The 23,581-nt window shown below is 43.3% G+C and overlaps 1 protein-coding gene across 5 annotated transcripts in view; it reads left to right on the top strand.

Moving 5' to 3' along the window:
• Positions 1-23,581, top strand: part of akap9 (A kinase (PRKA) anchor protein 9) — a 71,453-nt gene that overhangs the window by 38,205 nt on the left and 9,667 nt on the right. For 3 of the 5 annotated variants that reach the window (XM_069681104.1, XM_069681102.1, XM_069681101.1), the window contains 16 exons: positions 27-253; positions 5,566-5,728; positions 8,020-8,114; positions 8,411-8,528; positions 10,803-10,841; positions 11,719-11,951; positions 14,563-14,682; positions 18,496-18,672; positions 19,156-19,260; positions 19,507-19,659; positions 20,190-20,276; positions 20,716-21,732; positions 22,856-22,993; positions 23,082-23,126; positions 23,208-23,342; positions 23,482-23,526. In XM_069681104.1, coding sequence (XP_069537205.1) covers positions 27-253; positions 5,566-5,728; positions 8,020-8,114; positions 8,411-8,528; positions 10,803-10,841; positions 11,719-11,951; positions 14,563-14,682; positions 18,496-18,672; positions 19,156-19,260; positions 19,507-19,659; positions 20,190-20,276; positions 20,716-21,732; positions 22,856-22,993; positions 23,082-23,126; positions 23,208-23,342; positions 23,482-23,526 — 2,897 coding nt within the window. The remainder of the gene's footprint in view (positions 1-26; positions 254-5,565; positions 5,729-8,019; positions 8,115-8,410; positions 8,529-10,802; positions 10,842-11,718; positions 11,952-14,562; positions 14,683-18,495; positions 18,673-19,155; positions 19,261-19,506; positions 19,660-20,189; positions 20,277-20,715; positions 21,733-22,855; positions 22,994-23,081; positions 23,127-23,207; positions 23,343-23,481; positions 23,527-23,581) is intronic. The other 2 variants (XM_069681103.1, XM_069681105.1) reach the window with 2 other exon arrangements.

Here is a 23,581-nt window from a genome sequence, read left to right as displayed (position 1 = left end):
ATTTCTCTTCTCTGTTCTTCTTCCAGGTCACCCTGCAGGAAGTTGTCAGAGCAGCGAGAGCGGTGCAGGTGATGTGAGTTTGTGGTCTGGGGAAGCTGACGAGGGTCTGGAGCTGTCCCAGCAGATGATTGACAGCCTGCTGCTGGGGGCGGGGACGCAGCTAGAGAACGAGGAACATGTGATGGGCATCAGCCGCCGACTCCAGAGAGCTCTGGAGAAGATGTTGATGGCGATCACCGACACAACCAACCAGGTACAAACACTCGCTTTCAGTTTTCAGGTGAAATTTGCGGGGTTGAGATTTCAAGTCAACTTGTTTATTGAGCAGATTTCAAAACCACAAATGTTGACAAAGGTGCCTGACAGCGAGAAACACAGGGATTATCAAATATAAATACAGACATAAACGAGGGGATAATTGCAGTTAAACTCTGCAGTAACACAAACTGCATTGTCCAAACAACAACTTGAATACAAGCAAACCAAATCTATCATGTTGTCAAGCATTAATTAAAAGGCTAAAGAGAAGAAACGGGTCTTCAGACTGCTTTTAAAGATACCGATTCCTTCATGAACAGTCCTCTTTGTGTGCCTCAAAGTTACCACTGAACAGAAAGCTCTGGTAGCGACACATGTAGTCTTTGTCAAAACATTTAAACACACACACTCGACACTGTTAACCCCCTCTGTGCGTTTCTACACCTGTTCACGGGGACATAATGGAGGATGAGACTGCAGAATGCGGCCGGCAACAAAGTTGTCCTGTCTAGAACTCGCAGCACAAAAGAGCTGCCTCATTCCCACTGGTTGCCTATAGATACGAGCGGTATTTACACTGAGCTTTTGTCTGGTCGATCGGCCTATCATGGTCCAGTCCAGCTCCAGCCCCCGCCCTGAGGCTGTGCACGTAGAGCGCTTGCTGTGTCCGGTGTCAGTGCACAGAGACGGGGCCAGTTTAACTAGGCCACCGAGTGTGTTACAGTAACTGACTGCACGGCACATCTTCCCGTCGGCTGAAATGCACGCGTTACTCATGCTCGGATGGGTTTTATCTTGGTGATCTAAAAATAGCTTTAAAGGAATATCTACATCACAGAGTGTGTATATGTAGTCACTTCTTCATCTTAATTAGGATCTACCTTTTACATGTGCAACTTCATGTTGTTTTTTCTCCATATTATTTATTTTTATAATAGAAAAAAAGATACATTTAGATAAATTAGACTGAGTGGACTTTTTTTTTACGTGTACTGTTGCGCTAAAAACAATTCCCTATGTAAATTTTTATACCACATTTTCTCCTCTAAAGAGAATTTAGAGAATTAGAGCTGAAAGGGAGATAAAAAATGAATGTGTCACAGTCATCTTGAATATATTTACTGCCATTAAAATCTGGTTTCAGTTCTAAAAATGTAAACATTTGCTGGTTTTTCCTCTACGATATTTCGGACGGCAGGTCGGACAAATTAGGCACATATTTGTGTCAGCATGTGTCTGGAAAACTGCGCCTTTTTTCACTGTTTTCTGACGTTTTATACGCCAACATTAATCAAGAAAATAGATCCACTCTCATTTTTACAAGCAGATGACATGTTACACATTTCACATCTCCTCCAAGCACACAGAATTAACAGCCCAATAAACTCTTAATCAACAAAGCCTCTAATGGTTCCTTCAATGATCATCCTGCTCTTATCGATCTGCCTTACATTAGTCTTCGTCCTGAACGGAGATTGATGTAACGAGCCGGTCAGGAATGTTAAGCGTCTTTGTTAAACTGCTGCTGTAAATAATTTGCCCAGGGAAGGTGTTTGCTCGCTCTCCATTATCTTGCCTGTGAGACGTGGAGATTGTCGGTGTGCAGTCGGCGTGACGGTGGACATGCCGAACAGAGACAGTAGGTGGGACCGAGAGGCAGCAAGTCAGAACACCTTAATTGCTTTCATTTTTTCTATGGCTCGAACGGAGGGAATCTGGTTTGACTGCTTTTTGTGGGAAGGGCGTGTGTTGTCTGTGGGTTATTTGTGAGTATAAGCAGAGCGTGTGATCTATTTGCAAACCTACCTGGCCCACTGGCTCTTATTATTAAAGCCACACCTGCTTCCCTCCCACTTGTGCTGAACAGTATCCTGCTGTGTGCCTTCGATGTAGGAAGTGGAAGGAAATCCTCCCGTCTTGAACCGTGAAACTCCTGGAAGCTCAGGATGTTGATCTTTTTTTTCTTCCCCTTAAAAGGGAAAGTGTAAAATGACAGCAGCCTGCCTGGGGTAAGTAACGTCCCCTGACAGGAGAGAGATCCGGCTACAGTGAGTTATATTATGGAGTGAGCGCAGGAGCATGCGTGGAGAGGGAATGACAGCAGTCCGAGAAGGAAGTAAGACGGAAAGAGTGACTTAAGATCAGAGCGCTGTCATTTCATTCCACTCAGACGGCTGCAGCTTGGACCAAACAATTAAAAGAGGCCCCCCTGGGAGGCTTCCCTGCTGGTTGGGGGTTACTACGGCGGCATAGTATTGTTAATGAATCTCCGGAGAGAGAGAGAGAGAGCGAGAGTGGAGAGCAAGCCCGAGCAGACGTGGGGGTGTGAGCTTCACAGAGCGGCATGATACGGTTTCACTCTGAGGAAAGAAGGTCAGAGAGAACACCCAGAGAGAAAAAGACGGGACAGAAGAAGAAGAAATGCTCGCCTTTGTGTTTACATACCTCCTGTGGACTTGTTCAGGAATTCCCTTTAATCTGCCACACAGAGAAGAGACTTCCACCTGCTGCCGAGGATGACACTTTTTTGCGGGACGATACAGTTTCTCACCTTTGCCAGATGATTTTCTCCTCTAACATTTACCTGGAGCTTCTTCTGCCTCCACTGGCAGCAGTGTGATTGAGATGACGTGAGTGTCACCCTCTTCGAATGTTGTTTACTCTTCCTGTGTGTGCGGAAAACACATAGAAACTGTTGCTTGGAGCTATCCACAACGCTGCTCACTGCTTCATTCCCCTCCGGACTATGCGCTCATTTGCTCAGCCAGCATCATAACCAACGGAAACCTCCTTTGATGACTCTAAAAAAGCAGCAACGATACAACAAACCAAAGCCCCTTCATCCATCTGTCCATCCTCTACCATGGATTCCTACCGCTCATACTGGAACTCGAGCAAGCAGAGCAGCACGTGGGTGGAAGGGGAGGACCAGGACGTGTACGAGGTGGAATCCAGGGTTCCCCTTCCCCGACCTTTCCCGCTTTGCAGCACCCTGAACGAGAAGAACGCAGTGGTGGTGCAGACCCAAATCTCACATGTCAATCACAGGACTAACGGTCACCTGCTTAAGGTTATCTCCAAAATCTCCCTGCCCACTCCTCCTTATACAGTAAGTTCACACCTGGTAACCCACAGCTGTGCTACGTAGCTTTAGCTTGTTTAGTTTCAAACAGTCTGGAGAGAACTGTGCTGTTTAATATTTTAAAGCCACATTTTCACAGCCTATTTAATGCAGTTCAGGGTCGTACATGCAGATGTAATGCGACTTTGATGTCAGTCCACATGTGCTGCTTTGGGAACAGTCAGTGAAAGATTACACGGCTTCTATGTGGCAGAGTCGCTTCACCACTTCCTGGTTCCCATATTGTCACAAAGAGACCTTTGCTCAGGGAGATAAAGTAATCTATGAAAAGTAACTGTCAAATGAATGCGAGCAGGGGAGACAGTTATTGCACTATGATGGGTTCATAGCTGGTGTTTGCCGTCACCTGACCAGGAGATTATAACAGAAGTGTGATGTCATTATCTCAGTGAATTTGTGTCACATCTGCACACAACCTCGTTTTTGTTGAAGTCTGTCTATTTTACATCATGCTCAAAGACTATAAAGAGTATAAGAGTTCATAAGAGTGACAAAAAATGCTTTAAAAAGTCTGTAAAAGCTGACTTGTTTTATTTCACCAAAATCTACGTAGACAAAAGCTGCTCTCTCAATTGCGAGATATGGTTGAAATCAATATCTTTATATCATACGTTAATGTTCCGGGTTGAGTTTAGATCATGTGCGTTATATGTAAGATGAGATAAGATATTCTTTAAAGTCCCTGTAAGGAACCTGCCAGTTGGTCAGATCAGATCGTACACCCTGCAGAGCAAAAGAAAAACATAAATGTTTCAACAACACAAAGCTTTAATGTAACAGCTTACACACACACATACACACCGTCTCTCCCAATGTCGCCAACATCCTACATTGGCTCTTAGACTTGAGAACAACATCATGGTGTGTTTAAAGCTCCTGTGAGGAGTTTTTCACTGGTTATGAAACAGACTGAAATTTATTCTGATGTCTCTATATGACCCACAAAAGCAAACCAAACCATCAGCGACAAGATTATTTCTATATAGTTATTTTTAATGCCTGAAACCGCCGGTGGGGGGTGGTGCACGCTGCATTTGTTTACATTTTCCAGGGCTAAACTTTAAAGTGAGTGATACCCGACTGTTAAAAAACACCACTTAAGCATGTAGAGCACAAAATCAGCAAAGAGATAAGAGGTACGCCAAAATCAACACTAACTGAAAGTTCCTCACAGCAGCTTTAAGATGATAAATATTGTGTCAATTAATCAAATGGACATTGAAAGCAATTAAACTTCTATATGTAAAGAAAAAGAACTTCACTTGATAATTTTACTCATTTTAATTACACTGTCCACTCATCCATCCATTATCTATACCGCAAATCCTGTTAAGGGTCACGTGGGGCTGGAGCCTATCCCAGCTGTCATTGGGCGAGAGGCGGGGTACATCCTGGACTGATCGCCAGTCAATCGCAGGGCTGACACACAGAGACAGACGACCTTTTACGCTCACTCTCACACCTACAGGCAATTTCATAGTCACCAATTAACCTACCAAGTACCCGGAGGGAACCAACGCATGCACAGGGAGAACATGCAAACTCCACACAGAAAGGCCCACTTCTTAAGAACCAGGATTCGAACTAGGAAGCTTCCAGCTGTGAGGCGCTAGCCACTGCACCACCGTGCAGCCTACTTTGTATTATTAATTCAGAAAGGTGTATTGCAGAAATACAATCAATTGTCAATATAAGATTGAGCTGAAAGTTTTGAGTGATTAGCAAGTGATTTCAAGTTTATCACACTAAAGAAAGTTACTTTTACTTTCTTCTGTTTTCAGGACATTTCACAGTTGAGCGTGCACCTGTAATACCCCAAGATTTGATGTCATAATTGGTTCATTTTACATGCCAGATATTTACTGTATCTTTTTTCCAGGACCTAAAGGGGTGCTTTGCATAAAGATTGGTGAAAATCAATTCAGAAAAGACCGGGATACACTGACCTTTAGTTCTTAGTGTTGGTCAAGCAAAATACTGGATCAGCTATAATGGGGCTGAAAAGTGTTTTGAGTCGACCGTCCTTTCCTACAAGTAAAAAGATCTTAACATATAAATTATAACAGTGCCCTTTCAGGGGGAAAAATATTTGTTTTTCTGCTCGTTAAATGTGAAGACAAGCCTTCTACCTGTGTGACCCCTTCTCTGTCCTCTTCCCCTCTCAGCTCGAACATGCCCGGATGACCCAGACGGAGCTGATGCGGGAGTCCTTCCGCCACAATCGAGAGATGAGCGAGCTGGTTCAGAAGCAGGAGGAGCTGCAGGAGAGGCTGTCAGAGGAGGCCCGGGCACGCGAGCAGCTGGCTCTGGAGCTCCACCGGGCTGAGGGTGAGACTTCTGGATAAAGTCTTTCATAACGTTGACAAAAAGTCTGAAGCTATTTAAAGTCATACTGTCCAAATACAGCCACTTTATAGGAAGACACGAATGAAGCACGCTGGCTGATGATGTGACAATGTGTGTCTGTGTGTCAGAATGATGATGGGAAACAGAGCATAAGGCTGCGAAGTGAAATTGCATGTGTGCATGTGTTTGGGGGGAGGGGGGGGTGTCACAGGGAGTGATGGGATCAGCTGTTTGAAAGGGAGAGTGAAGGAGTGTGAGACCATCTGTGGTGAGAAACTGACAAATGGGGATTTCTGTTTGTCAGCCTGTCTCTAATTTGGGTTTGAACGTCTGATTACATGTGTCACAGCTTAAATCTGACGCAGTGTGTCTGGAGAAGAAGGTCTTTAAAATCAATGAAGCTCGATTCATAAAGAAGTCAGTGACCAGTCTAAGAGCTGTGATAGATGTTGTTTGGGTTACTCAATGCCCCATCCATGTCAGAGACAGCTGGGGTCAACTGTTACACACACACACACACACGCTCTCCCGCACAGCACACCCAGTCGACTGGGCTGGTTTTACACCCCTCACGCATTTGTGGTTCCTTTCTTCCTTTCTGTACACACTGAACACGGTGAGTTTACAGCTTTTCCTAATCTTATATCATCTCTGACTGGAGTAGCATCCTGTTCTGCTGTTTGCTTTGTGTAATCCTACAGAGGTGCTGAAGATTAGCAAATATTTGCTGCTATAAAGAGCTTAAAACTTTTAAAGGGCAGAGCATGACAGAGGGACACCATGTGGTAAGCTGGCAAAAGTAACATTATGATCGGCTGCGACTTATGATTATGTTCTTTATTGATTAAGCTGCTATTTTACTTTTTTTTTTAACTAGTGAGTCCTTTCCCAATTTCTGAGACCAAAGTGACGCCTTTAATCGGCTTGTTTTTGCCTGACCAACAATCTAAAAGCAAAAAAAACCCCTCACATTTTAGAATATTTCGTACTTTTGCTACAAGAACTGTTTGAAAATTATCAAAATAATTAAACTTTCCTTAGTCAATCAACTAAATGGTTAATTGACTTATTGTTGCAGCTCTAATGCAGAGTTTATTTTACCTTTAAACAGTCGACCTGTGGTTTCATGTAAAAGAGCAGCAGGTCAAATGTGCCTGTCTGCTTATGTGTCACGCGTCTTCTTAATTCGCTTTCAGGGAGTGTTTGCGATCTGCTAAACCTGCGTCGCCTGGATATCTATTTGTGCAAATGCCTCTGAAGGGAGAGAGAAATAATTCACCTCCTATTGTGCAGGTAAAAAAAGCTCAGGGTGCGGCCTTTTCAAACTGGTTTGAATGAACCCAAGAGACAGGCTCAACCTGGAAACAGATCCTCTTCACTGACTGACGCGACGTATTACGCGTCGGTGAAAACAGAATGTAAAACCTGCTTTTTGTTGTGATTTAATGAGGGGAAAAGTCTTAAGATGGACATAAAGAAGAGAAGGGATTCTTGTTTCGGAGTGTGAATGTGGTTATAGATTCCCATGAGAGCTCTGTGTGTTTAGGTGACTGTGTTTTTTAGCCACTGATCATGTGCATCTGATGTCTGTGTATCGAGGAGGAGGAGGAGGGATCCCTCCTTAGGCAAACTTTGCACACAGCTTTGGTTCCTGCTCAGATGTCTGGAATAATAGTCATCAGCTGACAACACAGGTGACATTTGCCATCTGTCATTTACCACATAGAGCCTGTTAAACCCGTATGAACTCCAAACCTCACTTCACTTTAAAAACAAGGGTCTCATTTACCCTTAAATTAGCAGTTAATAAATAAATAGTTTCAGTGTGTTTATGTGTGTGCCTGTTCTGTAACTACAACCTGAATGCAGTCCGGCTCCCTCATGCTTGCTGACCTGTGACAGAGCAGTGCAGTAACGATGGAGCGTTTCATTGTGTTTACAGCTCAGTCTTGTGCCTCACGTCAAGCAAAATGGGTCAAACGTGCTCGCCTGTGTTGCCTCGGCGCTGTGTATGCGTGTTTGTGAGCCTTGGCGTGTTCATATGTCTTTTTCATGTGCTGTTGTGTTGTCGGTAACCTTGGATTCTGTGTCCCGCTGTTAAGCGCTCGCTCATCTGGATGACTGCCGTGTGTGTGTGTGTGTGACTGAAGCTCAATTCTTCTCTTGATTGATTACAACAATGTGAGGGTAAAAAAAAAAAAGCAAAAAATCGTTATAAAGTTTGTATTTCAGCGCCCTTTATAAGTCTCCGTCTGTTGTTTGTCCACATTCAGGTGTGATTGATGGCTACACGGGTGAACGGGCTGCCTTGGAGGAGCAGTTGCGTCAGAAGGAAGAGCTCCAGCTGAGCCTCGAGCAAGAGCTGCAGGTGAGACATTCCAGCTGCAGAGAGGAAGAAAAATAATTACCTTATTGTGAGGAGGCACATGACCTGACAAGCTTTGTCTCATTTTTGCTTCTGGCACAGTCGAGAATTGACTCACGTTTAAGTACAGTGACTGAAGGTTGAGTTCAATCCAGTTAAAATCTCTGCCAAAGGGTTAACAGTTGTTGTAGAAGGTTAATGAGGTCGTATTGATTCTCCTCTGGGTCAAGCATAAGTCTGGTGACAATATTTTTTGTCCTTATTGTCTACAATTCTCATTAAAACTTCTCTCCCTGCAGGTGACAGGTAGCCGGCTGCACGAGTTGGAGCAGGAGAGGCTTCAGATGCAGGAGGAGCGGGAGCTGCTGTCACGGCAACAAGACGCCATGAAGGAGCACGCCGGGCCCCGTGAGCTCCGTATGTATCCCGGAAAAAAACATTTACTGACTTTTTTAATAGCCTACTCAGAGGAAGCTGGCATTGTTATACTTGGAAGGAAAATATAAGAATAGAAATTAATTCCACATCATCTGAAGATGAGGTCTAGGATACAAAAATACAAAATCTCACAGCTTATGAAGAAGCGCACTTTCTTTCTTTCATGAAACCTACCTACCTAGACTTGAGTTTTGGCTGGTAGTTCTGTTCTGGTAGTTTTTTTAGGGCTGTCACAGTACTGAATATTTCTAAGCGCTGCCTCAGCCCGCGTCCACAGTATGTTTTGTTTATTTAACTACAGCACGTCCCCTAGATGGTAAAACATCATCAATATGAGTGACTACAGCATGAGCGATGGAAACGCGAGTTTATTAACCACTACGAAGTTCGTATCCCTTATTATTGTGATGAAATCCGTGTTGACGAGCCAGCTGTTGTTGTAGCAGGTCGCTAGACTGCAGATAAGATGCGCAGACATCTAATCTGAGAGCCAGGTTTCTGTTGCTGATTTCTGTGATTTTAAGTTTATGTATCGTTCTGTATGGGAAAGATGAGGCGCTTCCCTGAGACCCATGGATAGTGAGTTTACTGCGTCCCTTTAGATTTTAATGCGTCTGAGACGTAGGATGCGTACCTAGCAACATCACTGCAGTCTGCAGTCTAGCGGCTGTGGCTCAGTGGTAGAGTCGGTCGTCTTTCAATCGGAAGGTTGGAGGTTCGATCCCCAGCTCCGTCAGGCTACATGTCGAAGTGTCCTTGGGCAAGACACTGAACCCCAAATTGCTCCCGGTGGCATAGCCAACGGGTATGAATGTGTTATCTGATTGACAGTTGGGCACTTTACGTAGCAGCCTCTGCCATCAGTGTGTGAATGGGTGAATGTGATATGTAGTGTAAAAGCAGCTTTGAGTGGTCGCAAAGAAAAAAAGCGCTATATCAGTACAGTCCATTTACCATTTACAATGTTAAAAGAAAAGGCGGTGATGACGGTCACTACGTCCACCCCGCGGTTGGCATCCTGGTAACCGTTGTATTGCGGTCATGCCATTACTGTGACAGCCCTAGTTATTGTAACAGAATAATTTACCAGAAACAAGTAGATTTTTTTGAGGGCTAATCGGCTCTAATATCAGATCGGTGCGTTGATTGGCGTACTCACGGATACCCAACACCACATTTTACAGTGTATTTTAGGCCGGTATCGGAACAATTCTAGTTTTAAAGTTGGAATCTCAAAAATGTCAGTTTCGTTCTCTTTGGCGACACCTGTGGCGATAAACGGTAATTGCGGGAGCACACTTCCCAGATATCCAGGCAGTGTCGCATGTGTGACGTCCACGGTTGGCTCCGGTTGTAACTCTTGATTTTCCTCGCTGACGGTTGCTCTCCTTGTTTGCCTTCATGCAGTTATATATGCAGCCTTCAGTTATACGCAAAGGCTTTCATCAGTGGGCCATAGGCTCAATCACCATTGCGTTACCTCATTCAGATAGTGACTTAACAGACATTTATTTAAATGAAAATCTTCATTTGCTTTGTCCTGTTTTAAAAGAACTTATATGAATAAGACATCGTTTGTTCTGTTACATGCAACAGGTAGATTCAGTTTGAATTATTAACCCAGATCACCTGCAGGCCACCCTGTGGTTGTTGCTACCATTTGTAGCTCGTCTTTCAAACTAATGTATATTGACAGAACACATAACCTAGATCTGCATCTATGGCTACAGCTCTGATATAAAGGTGCAATAACCTTATATTGATTTCTGTTTTTGTGCTGTTTTTTGTGGCCTAGCTAAAACAATAACAAACATTTATGAGACATAACTTTGCTGCATTGTCAGCGACCAACATTCCAACCAAGGGTCAAAGAGTCAATAAAAGTTTATTTGGATAGTTTTTTTCCGAGGCACTTCTTTGGGCTTATAGATTTACAGCTATTTGAGGAAGGATTGCTTCTAGAAACTTGCGAACTGTATCTGCTAATTCTGCATAATAACTCCTTTATTATCAAAAAGGTGTCCCATGAGTTCAGTCTGTGATAAAACGGTGAGTATTCTGTTTGTGAGGGTTTAGACAGAACAGGCTTCGTTTCCTTTCACAGCACCCTTTCCACAGCTTTAACCTCCTGCTGTGAAACAGACAGAGAAGCACTGCCTGTCTATCTTCACCCTTTTCTACTCTGACAGTTTTCCTGTTCACGACGAACACAAGAGCATGTTACATCACTCTGCTTTTCTTATTCTCCTGTAGGCCTAGTTGAAGCTGCAATGGTTGCAGCACCTGAAGCAGGTGTGTCCACTTTGAGCATGGCTCAGTCATATCTCCTACGTGTTCTTTTGATCGTAGCTGGTTAATCTCTTTAACCCTAATCCAGCAACTCACCAGCATAGCTTGGAGCTTGCTTGCTATGGGCTCACAAACTCACTCAATCCAGTCACTAACCTTTGTTTCGGCTTTTCATTTCGACTGATTTCTGTCCTGGTTTGTCATTTTTTAATGTCTTGGAGTCGGTGTTAGTGCTCATTTTAGCATGATGACATAATAGTAATCCTCACACACTTATGAGTAATCATTACTTCCTTTATGTCAATCATCTACACTCTATTTTGAGGCATCTGTTTTAATACATATATGTGGACGCTGTGTTTGCAGCATTTCTTTCGAGTGAGATGATTGGCCGCTCAGGAAGTCCCTCCCCCTGCCTGTAAATGCTTATTGGGCATGGATATATTTTGCGATTGTCTGGGCTGTCCACATGTCTGTTCTGTCATCTGCACTCTCTCACCTTGTTACTTTTGCACTAATCCTGCGGGGTTTGATCCTGGGTGGACGGTGTGGGTTGTTCACTGGTGGCAGCCAAGCAAAGAGGTGTCATGGTGGGGGAATCATGTTCGGTAACGGGGCGTTATGTTGGGAAGTCGACTGAGATGTTGGAAGAGTCTGAAAGTCAGCCAGATGAAGCTGGAAAAGCAACCATAACATTTGACATTAAGGAGAAAAAAGATTATTTAAGCTTAAAACAACTTCTGTAGTAAATCTAATCAGATGGCTCACAGACTTCAGACTCTTCAAAAGCTCCATCTCAGCATCACCGAAATCACTCTTCCATCAGCTGACCCGCGCTGATATCTAACCTCTCCTCCCTCCCTCCCGCTGTATCCTGCAGACCTGCTCGAGGAGACAGAGAAGCTGATGAAAGAGAAAGTGGAGGTCCAGCGTCAGGCCGAGAAGGAGAACACCGACCTCCTGAAGCAGGTGAAGCTGCTGGAATCGGAGCTGGAGGAGCAGGTCAACAAGGTGATCGAGCTGGAGCACGCTCAGAGGACGGAGAGCGGGGACTTCCAGCAGCAGGTCCAAGCTCTGGAGAAACAGCTGGAGAAGAACAGGAGGTTCCTCGACGTAAGTGGCGGAGAAAATTACCTCCAGTGTCAAAGCTGAGTCGTTTGTCTGAGGTAGATTTACTCAAAGTATTCAAATTTAAGTGTGAGGCAAGTTAATTTATTAAGCAACATTTATACAAACTTATAACGCTAATAATTCCCAGACTCGTGTTGGACATTTCTAACTTATCAGTTAAACTTAGTATCTTAGTTGTCAGAGCTTTCTCTTAGTGGGTCCCAATCCCTGAATTGCTCTTTAATTACAACTTGTCGGGGCGCTGGTTTAGCTCAGTTGGTAGAGCAGGCGCCCCATGTACAGAGCCCACAGTCCTCGACGCACTGATCGCAGGCTCGACTCCGGGTCTGTGATCATTTGGTCTCTTTCATCCCTGACTGTCTACTCACCACATTTTCTTTCTTCAGCTGTCTGTAAAGGCAAAGTCAGAAAAGATAATGTAACCCAAAAAACAAAACAGAATTCCCAGAATTCCTTTTCTCTTGGGTCCCAGACTCCTACTGTTGCAATATTTGATCTTCCCTTATATTTTAAAATGGTTCAATACAAAATAGATTAAAAGTGTACTCTTACATTAGTGACAAAATTATGATATTTTTAGGACATTTAAGGCAACTTTTTTCATGAATAAAATTCTTATGCCGATTCTAAAAGTGAAAATACGCTGCTCTTTATTTTCTTTGATCACAATAGTGAAATATTTGGGGTTTTAGACTCTCTAAATTACAGTTTTAAGATCTAATTTTGAAAATGTGTACATTTCATTTTCAGGACCCTGGAAGCAGAGTGTATTTAGCGTATGCCATAAAACCGCAGGGCTATAGCTGCTGGTTCAGTTAAGGCTGGTGACCTCAGTGACATGTAATAACCCTAACACTTACCTCTCTAGGTTAATCAATAATGAGTTAGTTGTGGCCCTTAGCAACATGATACTCTGTTTAGGCTCATTACAACATGTATCTCACAAGTTATCTAGTAATAACTCTTGTATTTATTTCAGGTTTTTTAGGCAAATCACTTGAATTTTCAGAAGTAGAGCAATTATTTTTGACAATTGAAAGTCAGACTAATCTGAATGAATTGAAAATTAAGGAACAGATAACTAGTGAATATATAACTTACAGGTTGAGGCTTAAGCTAGTGTACCCGCTGCAATGCTAACCTGATGACTCTATAATTATTCTGGGGGCGGGGGTCTATGTCACATTGTGCACACGCTCTAATGAGTTGAGTTCCCATCATCATAACTGGGACACTTGGACCGGAGCTGGCATGTGTTTATCTCAAACTGGTGTGAATGCAGATTCCTTCTCGTCTATCCCGTTGATGTCTGTTACACACAAATACAAAAAACAAAAAGCTCCGGCACTCACAGGATCAAGTAACACTGACTTTAAAAATGTTTAAGTTGTGAGGGCTCTTTATTTTCTGCCGTGCACCCGAAACGATACTTTGTAACTTATTGTTGGAGTTGTGCGCGCTGCCACTGCTGTGTTACACACAAATCAACTCAACTTTATTGATTCATACAAACATGCAGCCCAAAGTGCTTCACAGAAGAACAAGCAGACAGAAAATAAGGAGCACAAATTGACACAATAGATACAATTTTGAACGATGGTTTCCCAGGCTCTGTTATAAACATTGTATTTACGTTCATGTATTTACATTTATGTGATCTTTGCCTTAACTTTTGTTGCTAAAGTAAACAAAGACAACAGCAGCACCGTATGTTAGATGTAAAAAGATGTAAAGCCTGCAGATTGTAATTAATTTATACATAAATAATTATACACTCTCAGCTCAACACAACTTTATTCATACTCTTACAAACCCAGCCCAAAGTCCTTTACAGGGCACGATTAAAACAGCTCAGTTTATATAATTGTGCAAGAATACTTATTATACTTATTTTTTCATATTTATCTGTGTATTTATGTTAGGGATAGACCGATTATCGGCCAGGCCGATTATCGCCGATATTCGGCTTTTTGACACATATCGGCATCAGACTTTTTTTAAATTTTTTTTTATCTGACGGCCGATAAGAGATCAATTTAAAACTGGGTTATTTTGGCTCTGATGCAGCCGCGCCTCTCTGTCTGCAGTCACTACTCTGTCTCCCGCATTGTCCCACCCACAGCACTGATTGGTTACAAGCAGAGCCATGGCACGGGTAACAGCCAATCAGCAGTGAAAGCTGTGCATGCAGAGTGCTCACACACACGGCGGAGAGGAGAAAAAGTTTTCTTTGCAAAACCTTGTTTTATTTTCTTAATAAAACTTCAGGAAGTTATTTATTTATTTATTTAAATTTTCAGTTAACTTTATAAGAGATGCTGCTGACCCTGGGAACTCCCTGCGCTTTTTGTTTGTTTGTTTAATAAACATATACTTAAAGGCATTTAAACAAAGCTAAGTGTTGGAGTTTGTATTATTCAAAGTTTTGACGCCAATATTTTCACTTTTACTGCAAATGAATATCGGCTCCAAATATCGGTTATCGGCCTCCTTCACTACTAATAATCGGTATCGGTATTGGCCCTGAAAAAAACATATCGGTCTATCTCTAATTTATGTCTCTCTCTCCTGCTGTCTGTATCTTGGCATCCAGGAACAAGCTGTGGACCGAGAGCACGAGAGAGATTTCTTCCAGCAGGAGATCCAGAAACTGGAACAACAGCTGAAGAACCCACAGAAGCTTCAGACCGGCTCCGAGCAAAGAAACCGAGAGGTAACAGGAGAGAGCTCACTTTCCTGCCAGAGGACCTGGCATGGATAGAGATGCTTACTTTCTGAACATAACACTGTTTGTGGATATGAGCACTGAGCTGAGAGTCACATGAGGAACAATAGAGCTGGTAGAGTTACATGTGCTGCTTCGAAAGTGATACCAAATAGTGGGAGTGTTATGTTGACTGAAGAGTGAGAGGGGTGTTAATGTTTGTCCTTCTTATCCTTCTTAAGTTACATAACAGAGGGTTTTATTTGCATAATTCAAATATCTTCTTACAGGTTGCACTTATTATTTTTCTACCTTAAAAACCTCAACAAGCGAAGGAGTGCAACTTCAAAGTCCCTTGTACTGAAGCACACACACAGAATTTGCAACCTAACTCTTTCCAGCCACCAAACAGCAGACAGACAATGTTAGCAAACAGCTTGTGGACACAGTGGAGCATTTTAGTGGCTGAAGACTTAAATACTTTTGGTCCAAATGAATGCTAATGTTGCTCTATATCTGTTGGATGTGTAAATAGGCGACCGTTCGCCAAGAGATATATCAAATCAACTTTTTAAGGTTATAATAAATCCACTTTGAGTTTGTCCCACCGCCCAAAAAATGGAACAAAAGTGGCCATTTGTTTTACTGTTACACATGATACTTGCAAAGATGCTCTATAACAAATATACGAGCACAAAGTAAAGTGCTTTACAAACGGCTTCAAATACATTTCAATGCAAAATAATAAAATGCAATAGTTTACAAATTACAAAACATTAAAAGAAAAACTTTCTACACAGAATTAAACGCCTTTTTAAAAAGAATGTTTGAAGAAGAAGAAGAAGATTTAGCAAACCAGATTTCAGCAGGTTGGTTGTTCCAGAGTTTGGGATCCCGGTGTGCTAAAGCCTGATCGGCCTTAGTCGTCAATCAGGCTCTTGGTACAGCCAGCAAAGCTCTGTCAGCTGATCTACGAGGCCGCCCAGGCTCATAAGATGTAAGTAAGTCAGTGATATACCTAGGGGTCGGTCATGTTGAGCTTTAAAAGTTTGTAGTAAAATTTTAAAGTCAATACAGAAATGGACAGGGAGCCCATGCAGGAAGGCCAGGATCGGAGTTATGCAATCATGTTTTAGTCTAGCCGCAGCATTTTGGACCAAGTGGAGGCGGTTAAGGGAAGCCTGAGATATCCCTGTACAGAGAGCATCACAGAAGTCCAAAATAAATGACCCATTACACAGCAGGGCTTTATCCCACAGACACACATAATGTAATCTTTATTTTATTGTATGGGATACCGATTAGCTACTAGAGATACAGCTGCTAGTCTTCCTAATAATCATAGATTTCCACAGCTATTCAAAGCTCCTGTGAGGGAGTTCCGGTTTGTGTAGATTTTGAATGCGTAAGTGTTGTTTTTTTTAAAAGATAATTTTTTTGGCTTTTGCCTTTATTTATAGGACAGCTGAAGATAGACAGGAAATGGGAGTAGAGAGTGGGGGATGACATGCACCAAATGATCGGCAGACCAGGAGTCGAGCCTGCGATCAGTGCGACGAGGACTGCAGCCTCTGTACATGGGGCGCCCGCTCTACCAACTGAGCTAAACCAGTGCCCCTAAGTGTTGGTTTTTAACAAAAAATCTCACCCTGCTTTCTTTAACAGTCATATGTATCACTCACTTTAAATTTATGCCCTGGAGAATATAAACAAAGGCAGCGTGCAGTTAATCGCTTCGTCTGATACCTACCCCCCCGGTAGCAGTTTCAGGCATTAGAAATAACTATATAAAAATAATCAATCTTGCCGCTGATGGTCTGGTTTGCTTTTGTAGGTCATATCGAGTCATCAGATTAAATTTCAGTCTGTTTCATAAGCAGTGAAAAACTCCACACAGGAGCTTTAAAGTCCGTTCATTTTATCTTTTGCCTTTTGGTTCTGTCTGAAACGTTAGCTGAAGGTCAAAGGTCATTATTGACGTCATTATTAACAGGAAAAGATTTAATCTGCACTTAAGTTCTCTTTGTCCCCTTAAAGATTTTATTTCCGCTTAGTGCATTACTCTCATTCATCACAACATCACCTACCATCAGACTGACTGTAAATGTTGCGTACTTGCTTTGTCTCTGCTGTTATCACTCTGTGGCTTCACAACAATTCTGTCATTAACTGTCATTTTTCATCCGCTCACAATTCAGCCTGCAGTTCACTCCGGGCAAGGAGAAATGTAACTTTGCTCGTCACTGCTGCGTTGATATTGCTGCTCATCTAAAGCGCTAATTATGTCCACGAACAGATAGATTAAAACCCTGAACACAGCGAAGTAATCGGGGGGAAGATGAGTGTAATGCTCGGTGATATCGTGATGCTCCCTGACCTTTTGCTTACTGCCTTAGCTAGCTGCTGGTTCCATCTTAAAGAGGTTTGAATGATATAATCTTAATGCTTTATCTACGCTAGCCTTTGATTAAAACATACTGTATTTTATTCATTTGTTCAACCTCGCTTTAAACTCACATGCTAACAACACAAACATAACCTCCCAGTTTCCACAGACTCCTCACACATTCATGTCACTAAGTGCTTTTTTCTCCCCCCCCCTCTTGCGCCTCAAACTCTCCATCCTCTGTTCCTTTATGCCTCCGCCTTCTCTCTCCCGTGGCTATTACAGGTGGACGGAGTAACCTTTAAGGTATTGCTTCTAGCTACATGTAGATCCAGTCTCACCCCCCCCCAGACAGTATTTAGTGCATTTAAGTTACCCCGCCAAACCCTGTAGCAATTAAAACCCCGTCCATGTCACCCAATCCAATCTCCTGTTTGATCCATCTCTGCTGAGACGCTTCAAAAGTTTGTCGTCTCTTTCCTCTCGTCTCTCCCTTTTATGTCACATCGTCAAACTGAGTAACACGGTAAACAGGTTGGGGGATAAATTCATAAAAAGTTAATTTTAGAACAAACATAATGAAACAAACCTCCCTTATGAGGATTGTCTTTCGTTACAGTTAGACTAAACCCACTTTTCGCATAATTTGAAGGGTGTTCATGTTTATCTGTGAGGCCATGAGAAGCACGCTCTGTCATCAATAAGAATTTGTAAGTAAAAAGTAGAAAACTGTGATTTTATTTATCACATTAGAGAAACAAGTTTTACTTTAATATCAACCGAGAAGTTTAATTTAAGAAAACAGGACTATAATTCTGTCCATAAATAAACCACAGGGGACCTTCTGGTGAAGTAAAACACCATTAGCTGATATAAATACACCGTGCAGAGCTGAAGCACTCTCATGAAGAGTCCAACACTCCAGTCATATTAATATTTAATGAAGGGCTGCGAGTGAGGGGGTGTTTCATCTGCCTACTACAGTGTCATTTTGTTTGAGTTCTGTGGCACGACATCCAATGACATGTAAAATCTCAGCCTATAAAGGAAAAAGAGTTGTCTTGTTAGGCAGGGGAACAGTTTACTGTCTAGATATAAATGAGTCAATCCCAAACAGACCTCCCTCCGTTGACCCCTCTTCCTCGCCTCATTGATCTGCTGATGTTTTCCCATCTCATAGATGGATCCGTTACCTGCCAGCGGTCCTCCTGCTTCATGTCGGTCTGTGTCACCCTGAATGAAATCTCTCTCTCCCCCTCTGTCCCCGCACCTCTTTTTCACTCGCAGCCCCCTCCTCTCTCAGGTGGATCAGCTGACCTCCCAGCTAGCTGCACATGTACCGTCTCGGAGTGAATCTCATTAAACGATCCCCCCCCCCCCTCTCTCTCTATCTCCTCTCTCTCTCGCGCTCCCCTCTACTTCTCTCTCCTTACCAGGTGGAGCAGCTGACCTCCCAGCTGAAGGAGAAGGCGGATTGGTGCAGTGAGCTGCTGCTCAGCTCGGAGCAGCTGCGTCGTGAGTTGGGAGAGCGCGACGAAGAGATTGACAAGCTGGAGAGCCGCATCCGCGAGCTGGAGCAGGCCCTGCTGGCCAGCGCTGAGTCCCTGGAGAAGGTTAGGAAGGGGAGGGGAGGGGAGGGAGATGAAGGACGTGACGGGTGTGAGACAGAGACTGAGTGAGTCAGAGAGAAATGGCAGTGTGAACAATAGCCGTGCAGCATGGCAGAGTGTGTGTGTGAGAGATATAGATGAGGTGACAGATAGAGGAGGATCGGGAGGAGGAGGAGTGGGTACAGAGAGGGAGAACAATGTGTGGGTGGGTCTACCTCAGCAGCACAGGCAGTTTGCTGTTGGCTATGACACTAAGCTACCGCTAGCAACTGTTTAGATTGCCCCCCAGTGTTTGTGGAGGGCTGCAGGGAGTGAATGTAAGAAGAGTGTTGGAAATGCTCATATTTGCAGTTGCACTAAAGGATACACCATAACCAGCGTGCGTCCTTAAATATATTGGCTCTTAAGAGTTGTACCTTCACGCCTTTCTGCTCGTGTAATAAATAACTGCTGCGTTAAAGAGTTTCTTTCATGTGTGTGTCGCAGGTTGAACAAAAGAAGCAGCATGCATCCATCACAGAGGCAAGACAGTCCGCACTGGAGGCTCAGCTACAGACGGAGAGAGAAGCTCTGGAGCGCAAAGAGAAGGAGGTAGTGCTGCTCAGTTTGTGCGTTACGGTTATTCAAAGATAAATGCCTGCACCCTCTAAACTACAAGATTAAAATGGACTGTATTTAAATCTGAGAATAGGAATTAAATGTTGTATGTGTCATATGTGGATCTAAATACACCTCTTCATGCTGCAGAGAAAAACAAGCAAAAAACGTAGTATCCTTTTGAAATAAAAACGTCTTGTCGTGTCTCCTCTGAAGTCATGTTGTTCCTGTCGCCTTCAGATCTGCAACCTGGAGGAGCAGCTGGAGCAGTTCAGAGAGGAGCTGGAGAACAAGAGCGAGGAGGTGCAGCAGCTTCACATGCAGCTGGAGATCCAGAGGAAGGAGATCAGCACCCAGCAGGAATACCTAGAAACAAGGGACAGCATGCTCCAGGTAAACGGCGGTACTTTTGCGGCATCTTACATGATCTCTACAGAATTCAGGAAGTTATTGAGTCGGGTGTGTTAGGACACACATTGTTTTAAAGAAGGTTTACTGTACTCTCGTAGTCCTAGTTATGTATGTTTAATCTCTTTTTTCTTCTTATAAGCTGTAGAGCTAAAGAGCAGTAGATAAACCGCTGGATGCTGGTTGTTTAACAGCACAAATACAACACAGGGTCTGACATTTTCATATCATATCAGCGGTAACATTTTATGTTCCTATCTTTATTTCAGCTCACAAATTTTGCTTCAGCTGCTCTTCTTCCACATAAAATATTTCCTCTATGTTGCTAATTATACTTTCTAATTTTAGGTTGGGTTTTTTGTTGCACATTATTCTGCCATGAGAGACTCCAGCACATTGCTTTTATGACTCCATCAGTGCTCTTTCAGCAATCCGCCACAAGGCTGACTCTGGGTGGACTTTGGCGTGACATGTTTGATTAATAGCCATCGCATTATAATCTCTGACTTTTGAAGGTGATGGAGGAGAAGGACAGGGAAATAGCTCTTCTTAATGAACAGATCTCTAAGGTCCAACACATGGAAACAGCCTCTGACAACAAGGTAACCAATATGCTTATACGAAATAGGAACAAAGTCTATTTCGCATACGCATAGCTCCCTGGTTTTGCATCAGTGTGTGTTTTTTTTTTCCTGGTTTCATGTTTGCGTTTTGTTTTCTCCATCCTCCATCTTTTTGTGTTATTTTTGTTGGGTTGTTTTTGGTTGTTATGTCTCGGTAAGTAGTTCCACAGCACCATCGTCTTTTGTGAGGTGATCATTTGCTCATGCGAGGTGGCAAATTAAACCTCTGAGTTTTTACAGGCTTTTACAAATTGAATATCTTTCAATGTTTAAAATACAACAGCCAAGAAAAACATTATCTTTGGCTCTTAGATCTTTCCACAGAGAGCAGGGACTCAGAGGTTTATAACGGGGAAGCTATGGACTCCTCAAATTTGACTTTTTTGTGGTTTATTAATCAGCGTATTTTCCTCTTCAGGAGATTGATCAGAGGGACGAGCTGATCAAAGACCTGGAGTCCCAGGTGGAGTGCCTGCGCAGCGAACAAGAACGCTTGAAGAGGAACAACGAGGAGGAGCTCGACCAACTGAATGCAGTCATAGACAAACTTCAGCAGGAGCTGGCTAACATCGAGCAGAAGCAGCACACAGAGGAAGACGAGGACACAAAGGAGGAGCCAGACAGCGCCTCATGGGGGCCGAATAAAGAGGAGTATGATGAAATGAAGCAGAGAACGGACCTCGCCACCAAAGAGCTCGATACGCTCAAATCAGAGCACACTAAGCTGTTGCAGACATACCTGCGCTTAAAGGAGAGCGCAGAAGCTTTGGCAGAGACAGAGAAGCTGGAGAGCTCAGAGGGGGAGCTCGAAGAAGCTCTAAGAGAGAAAACTGCAGGACTCGTCGTCTTCCAGGCTCAGGTTCAAGCTTTAGAGCAGAGCGCCACATCCAGAGTGGAGGAGTTGGACCACCGTATCCGGGAGCTGGAGGTGGTAGTAGATGAAAAGGACAGCGAGTTGAGCCGCTGTCGCCTCCTCGTAGAGCAAACACAGAGCCATGCGAATGGTCTTCAGGAGAGGGTCTCTAACCTGGAGAAGAATCTGAGGGAGAAAGTGGCCGCGGCGCTCGTCAGCCAGGCCACACTGGAGGCTTTCCAGCAACAGCAGTCAGAAGAACCCAAAGAAAACCAGGAGCAGGAGAGACGAGCTGAGCCGCACGTCTATGACTTTGGTGACTTTGGTATTCCTCAAATGGACTTCAGTGGAATTGGTCAGGCAAGACAGGTCCCCACAGGGAAGGTGGTCCATCTGACGCAGAGGCTGCGAGAGCTGGAGGTGGGACTCAGCGGGATGCAGAAGGACCAGGAGCTCCAGAAGCAGCTGCTCTCCAGCTCAGAGGAGGAGGTGCTGGAGTACGAGAGGAGGCTGTCCGTGCTCATGGATCTGCTCAGTCAGATGAAGGCCAGGACACCACAGCGGACATCACCTGCTCTTGGGGTAAGAGTCATTCCCACTCTCTCTCCCCCATATTTCCTGTCGCTCTTCACTGTGCTCTCAAATAAAGGCAAAATTGCCACCAAAAAAAAGGATTTAGTAGAAGAAGTAATGAAAAAGTAGCGCTACATTTTAAGCCTGACCAAGAAATATTCCAGCACATAATCTTCTGTAACATAACAAGTTTTTGACCAAATTAAACAAAAAAAGATGACACATGTTCATTAGTAAGCTTTAGAAACTTGTACTAAGTTTTACTTCTCTTTGGACAGAGCGAGGCTAGCGGTTTCCCCCCATTTCCAGTCTTTAATTTAAGCTAAGATAACCAGCTGCTAGTTGTTGTTGCAAAAATGTGTATTTCCCAAAAATGTCAAACTTTTCTACAGATAGGTATATTAGTTGCTTTTGCTTAAATACACCGCCATGAAAACTGTAGTATATTAATTTACATCTTGCTATCATACATGTGAAATTCCAGATTTGATTCAAGGAATTATATAATTCCCTCCAAGCACAGACCCAAGTGGCTTTCTTACTACTGGTTTATTGAAGGCTTCGCCTGCAAATCCACCGTGAAAACTACACACAGCATGTGAATAACATTTAACCAAAGTAAAATATAGACACATAAAACAAATGACCTCGTTGGCCGATGCTACAAAAGGGGATAGTCTGTTCCGAGGTGTCCGGCGTAACCTTTTCGCGGAGCTTCGAAGTCCGTTCTTACTGTTGCTCGCAGGCGATGAATCTTACTCACGCGAGAGCAGCCCAACGAGACTTCAACTTCAAAATAAAAGCATACCAAACCAATAAAAATACCAAACCAAATCCATTCTCAGTTTTTACATGAATGGCAACAATTACAAATTAATTTACATTGTCATTACTAATTAACTCACAAATGTTCATGATAGAATCATAAGAATCACAGAAGAAATAAGATAATACAAAATATAAGCCACTTCAAAATAATATTTAACTTATTTTGGCTGTACACATCATGTGAATAAAAACAAAACTCTGCACTGAATGGAAACCTGTATTAGAGCTTGTTTTTTATTCCTCTGAAGGGTTATCCTGTCAAAATAAAACAATAAGACGTAATCAAGTGTAATCCTTTCCTCAGGCCTCCTCTGCTGGTCATCAGCCGGCCGTGTCAGAGGTTCTTCAGGAGCTGCAGGAGGTCAGAGACGAGGCCTCGGCCACCAAAGAGCAACTCGACAGCTACAAGGAGAGCTGCAGCAGACTGCAGGAGGAGCTCCGAGTACGTGACTGCCAGAAAGTGTTGAAACTTATTGTGAGGCTTTAGCGGATGTTTGAGTATACTGACAAACGTGTGCTTTTCTTTGCAGGAAAAAACGGTTACAGTAGAGAGACTGCAGGAGCAACTTAAAAAGGTAGAACAAATAGATCCTTCTGAGTTTACTTCTTTATTACAAGTGTTTTCTTGTCTAATATTTCAACTTTCGTCACTTCAGGTATCATCTGGGGACAATGAGGAGAGCAGGGAGTTCAAACAGGAGTTAATGCAGGCTCAGAATGAGGCGGCTGCTACCAAAGAGGAGCTGAACAGCTGCAAGGAAAGCTTGGAGAAGCTACAGGAGCTGCTGCAGGTACAGAGCCAAACCCCAGCGCTGCAGACAGAGCGCAGATAGCTGTTTCCCCATGTTTACAGTATTTATGCTAAGCTAACTGGGGGTCAAGTTATTATCTCTATACACATTTTCATTGGATTGTGTTGTTTTTTTCAAGGAGCGGGAAATGACCATCGCTCAACTTAAAGCAGAACTCTTCCAAGTAAGTCAGAAACTCTACAACTTTTTTGTATTAAAATGTGACACAGTTCTGTCAG

The sequence above is a fragment of the Semicossyphus pulcher genome, unplaced genomic scaffold (genome assembly GCF_022749685.1).
Source record: "Semicossyphus pulcher isolate SPU_LCO1_2020_fin unplaced genomic scaffold, fSemPul1.0.p SCAF_5, whole genome shotgun sequence".
In the NCBI taxonomy this organism is placed as follows: Eukaryota; Metazoa; Chordata; class Actinopteri; order Labriformes; family Labridae; genus Semicossyphus; species Semicossyphus pulcher.
Note: the sequence above shows the minus strand (reverse complement) of the source record. Positions and strands in the feature narration are given on the sequence as shown.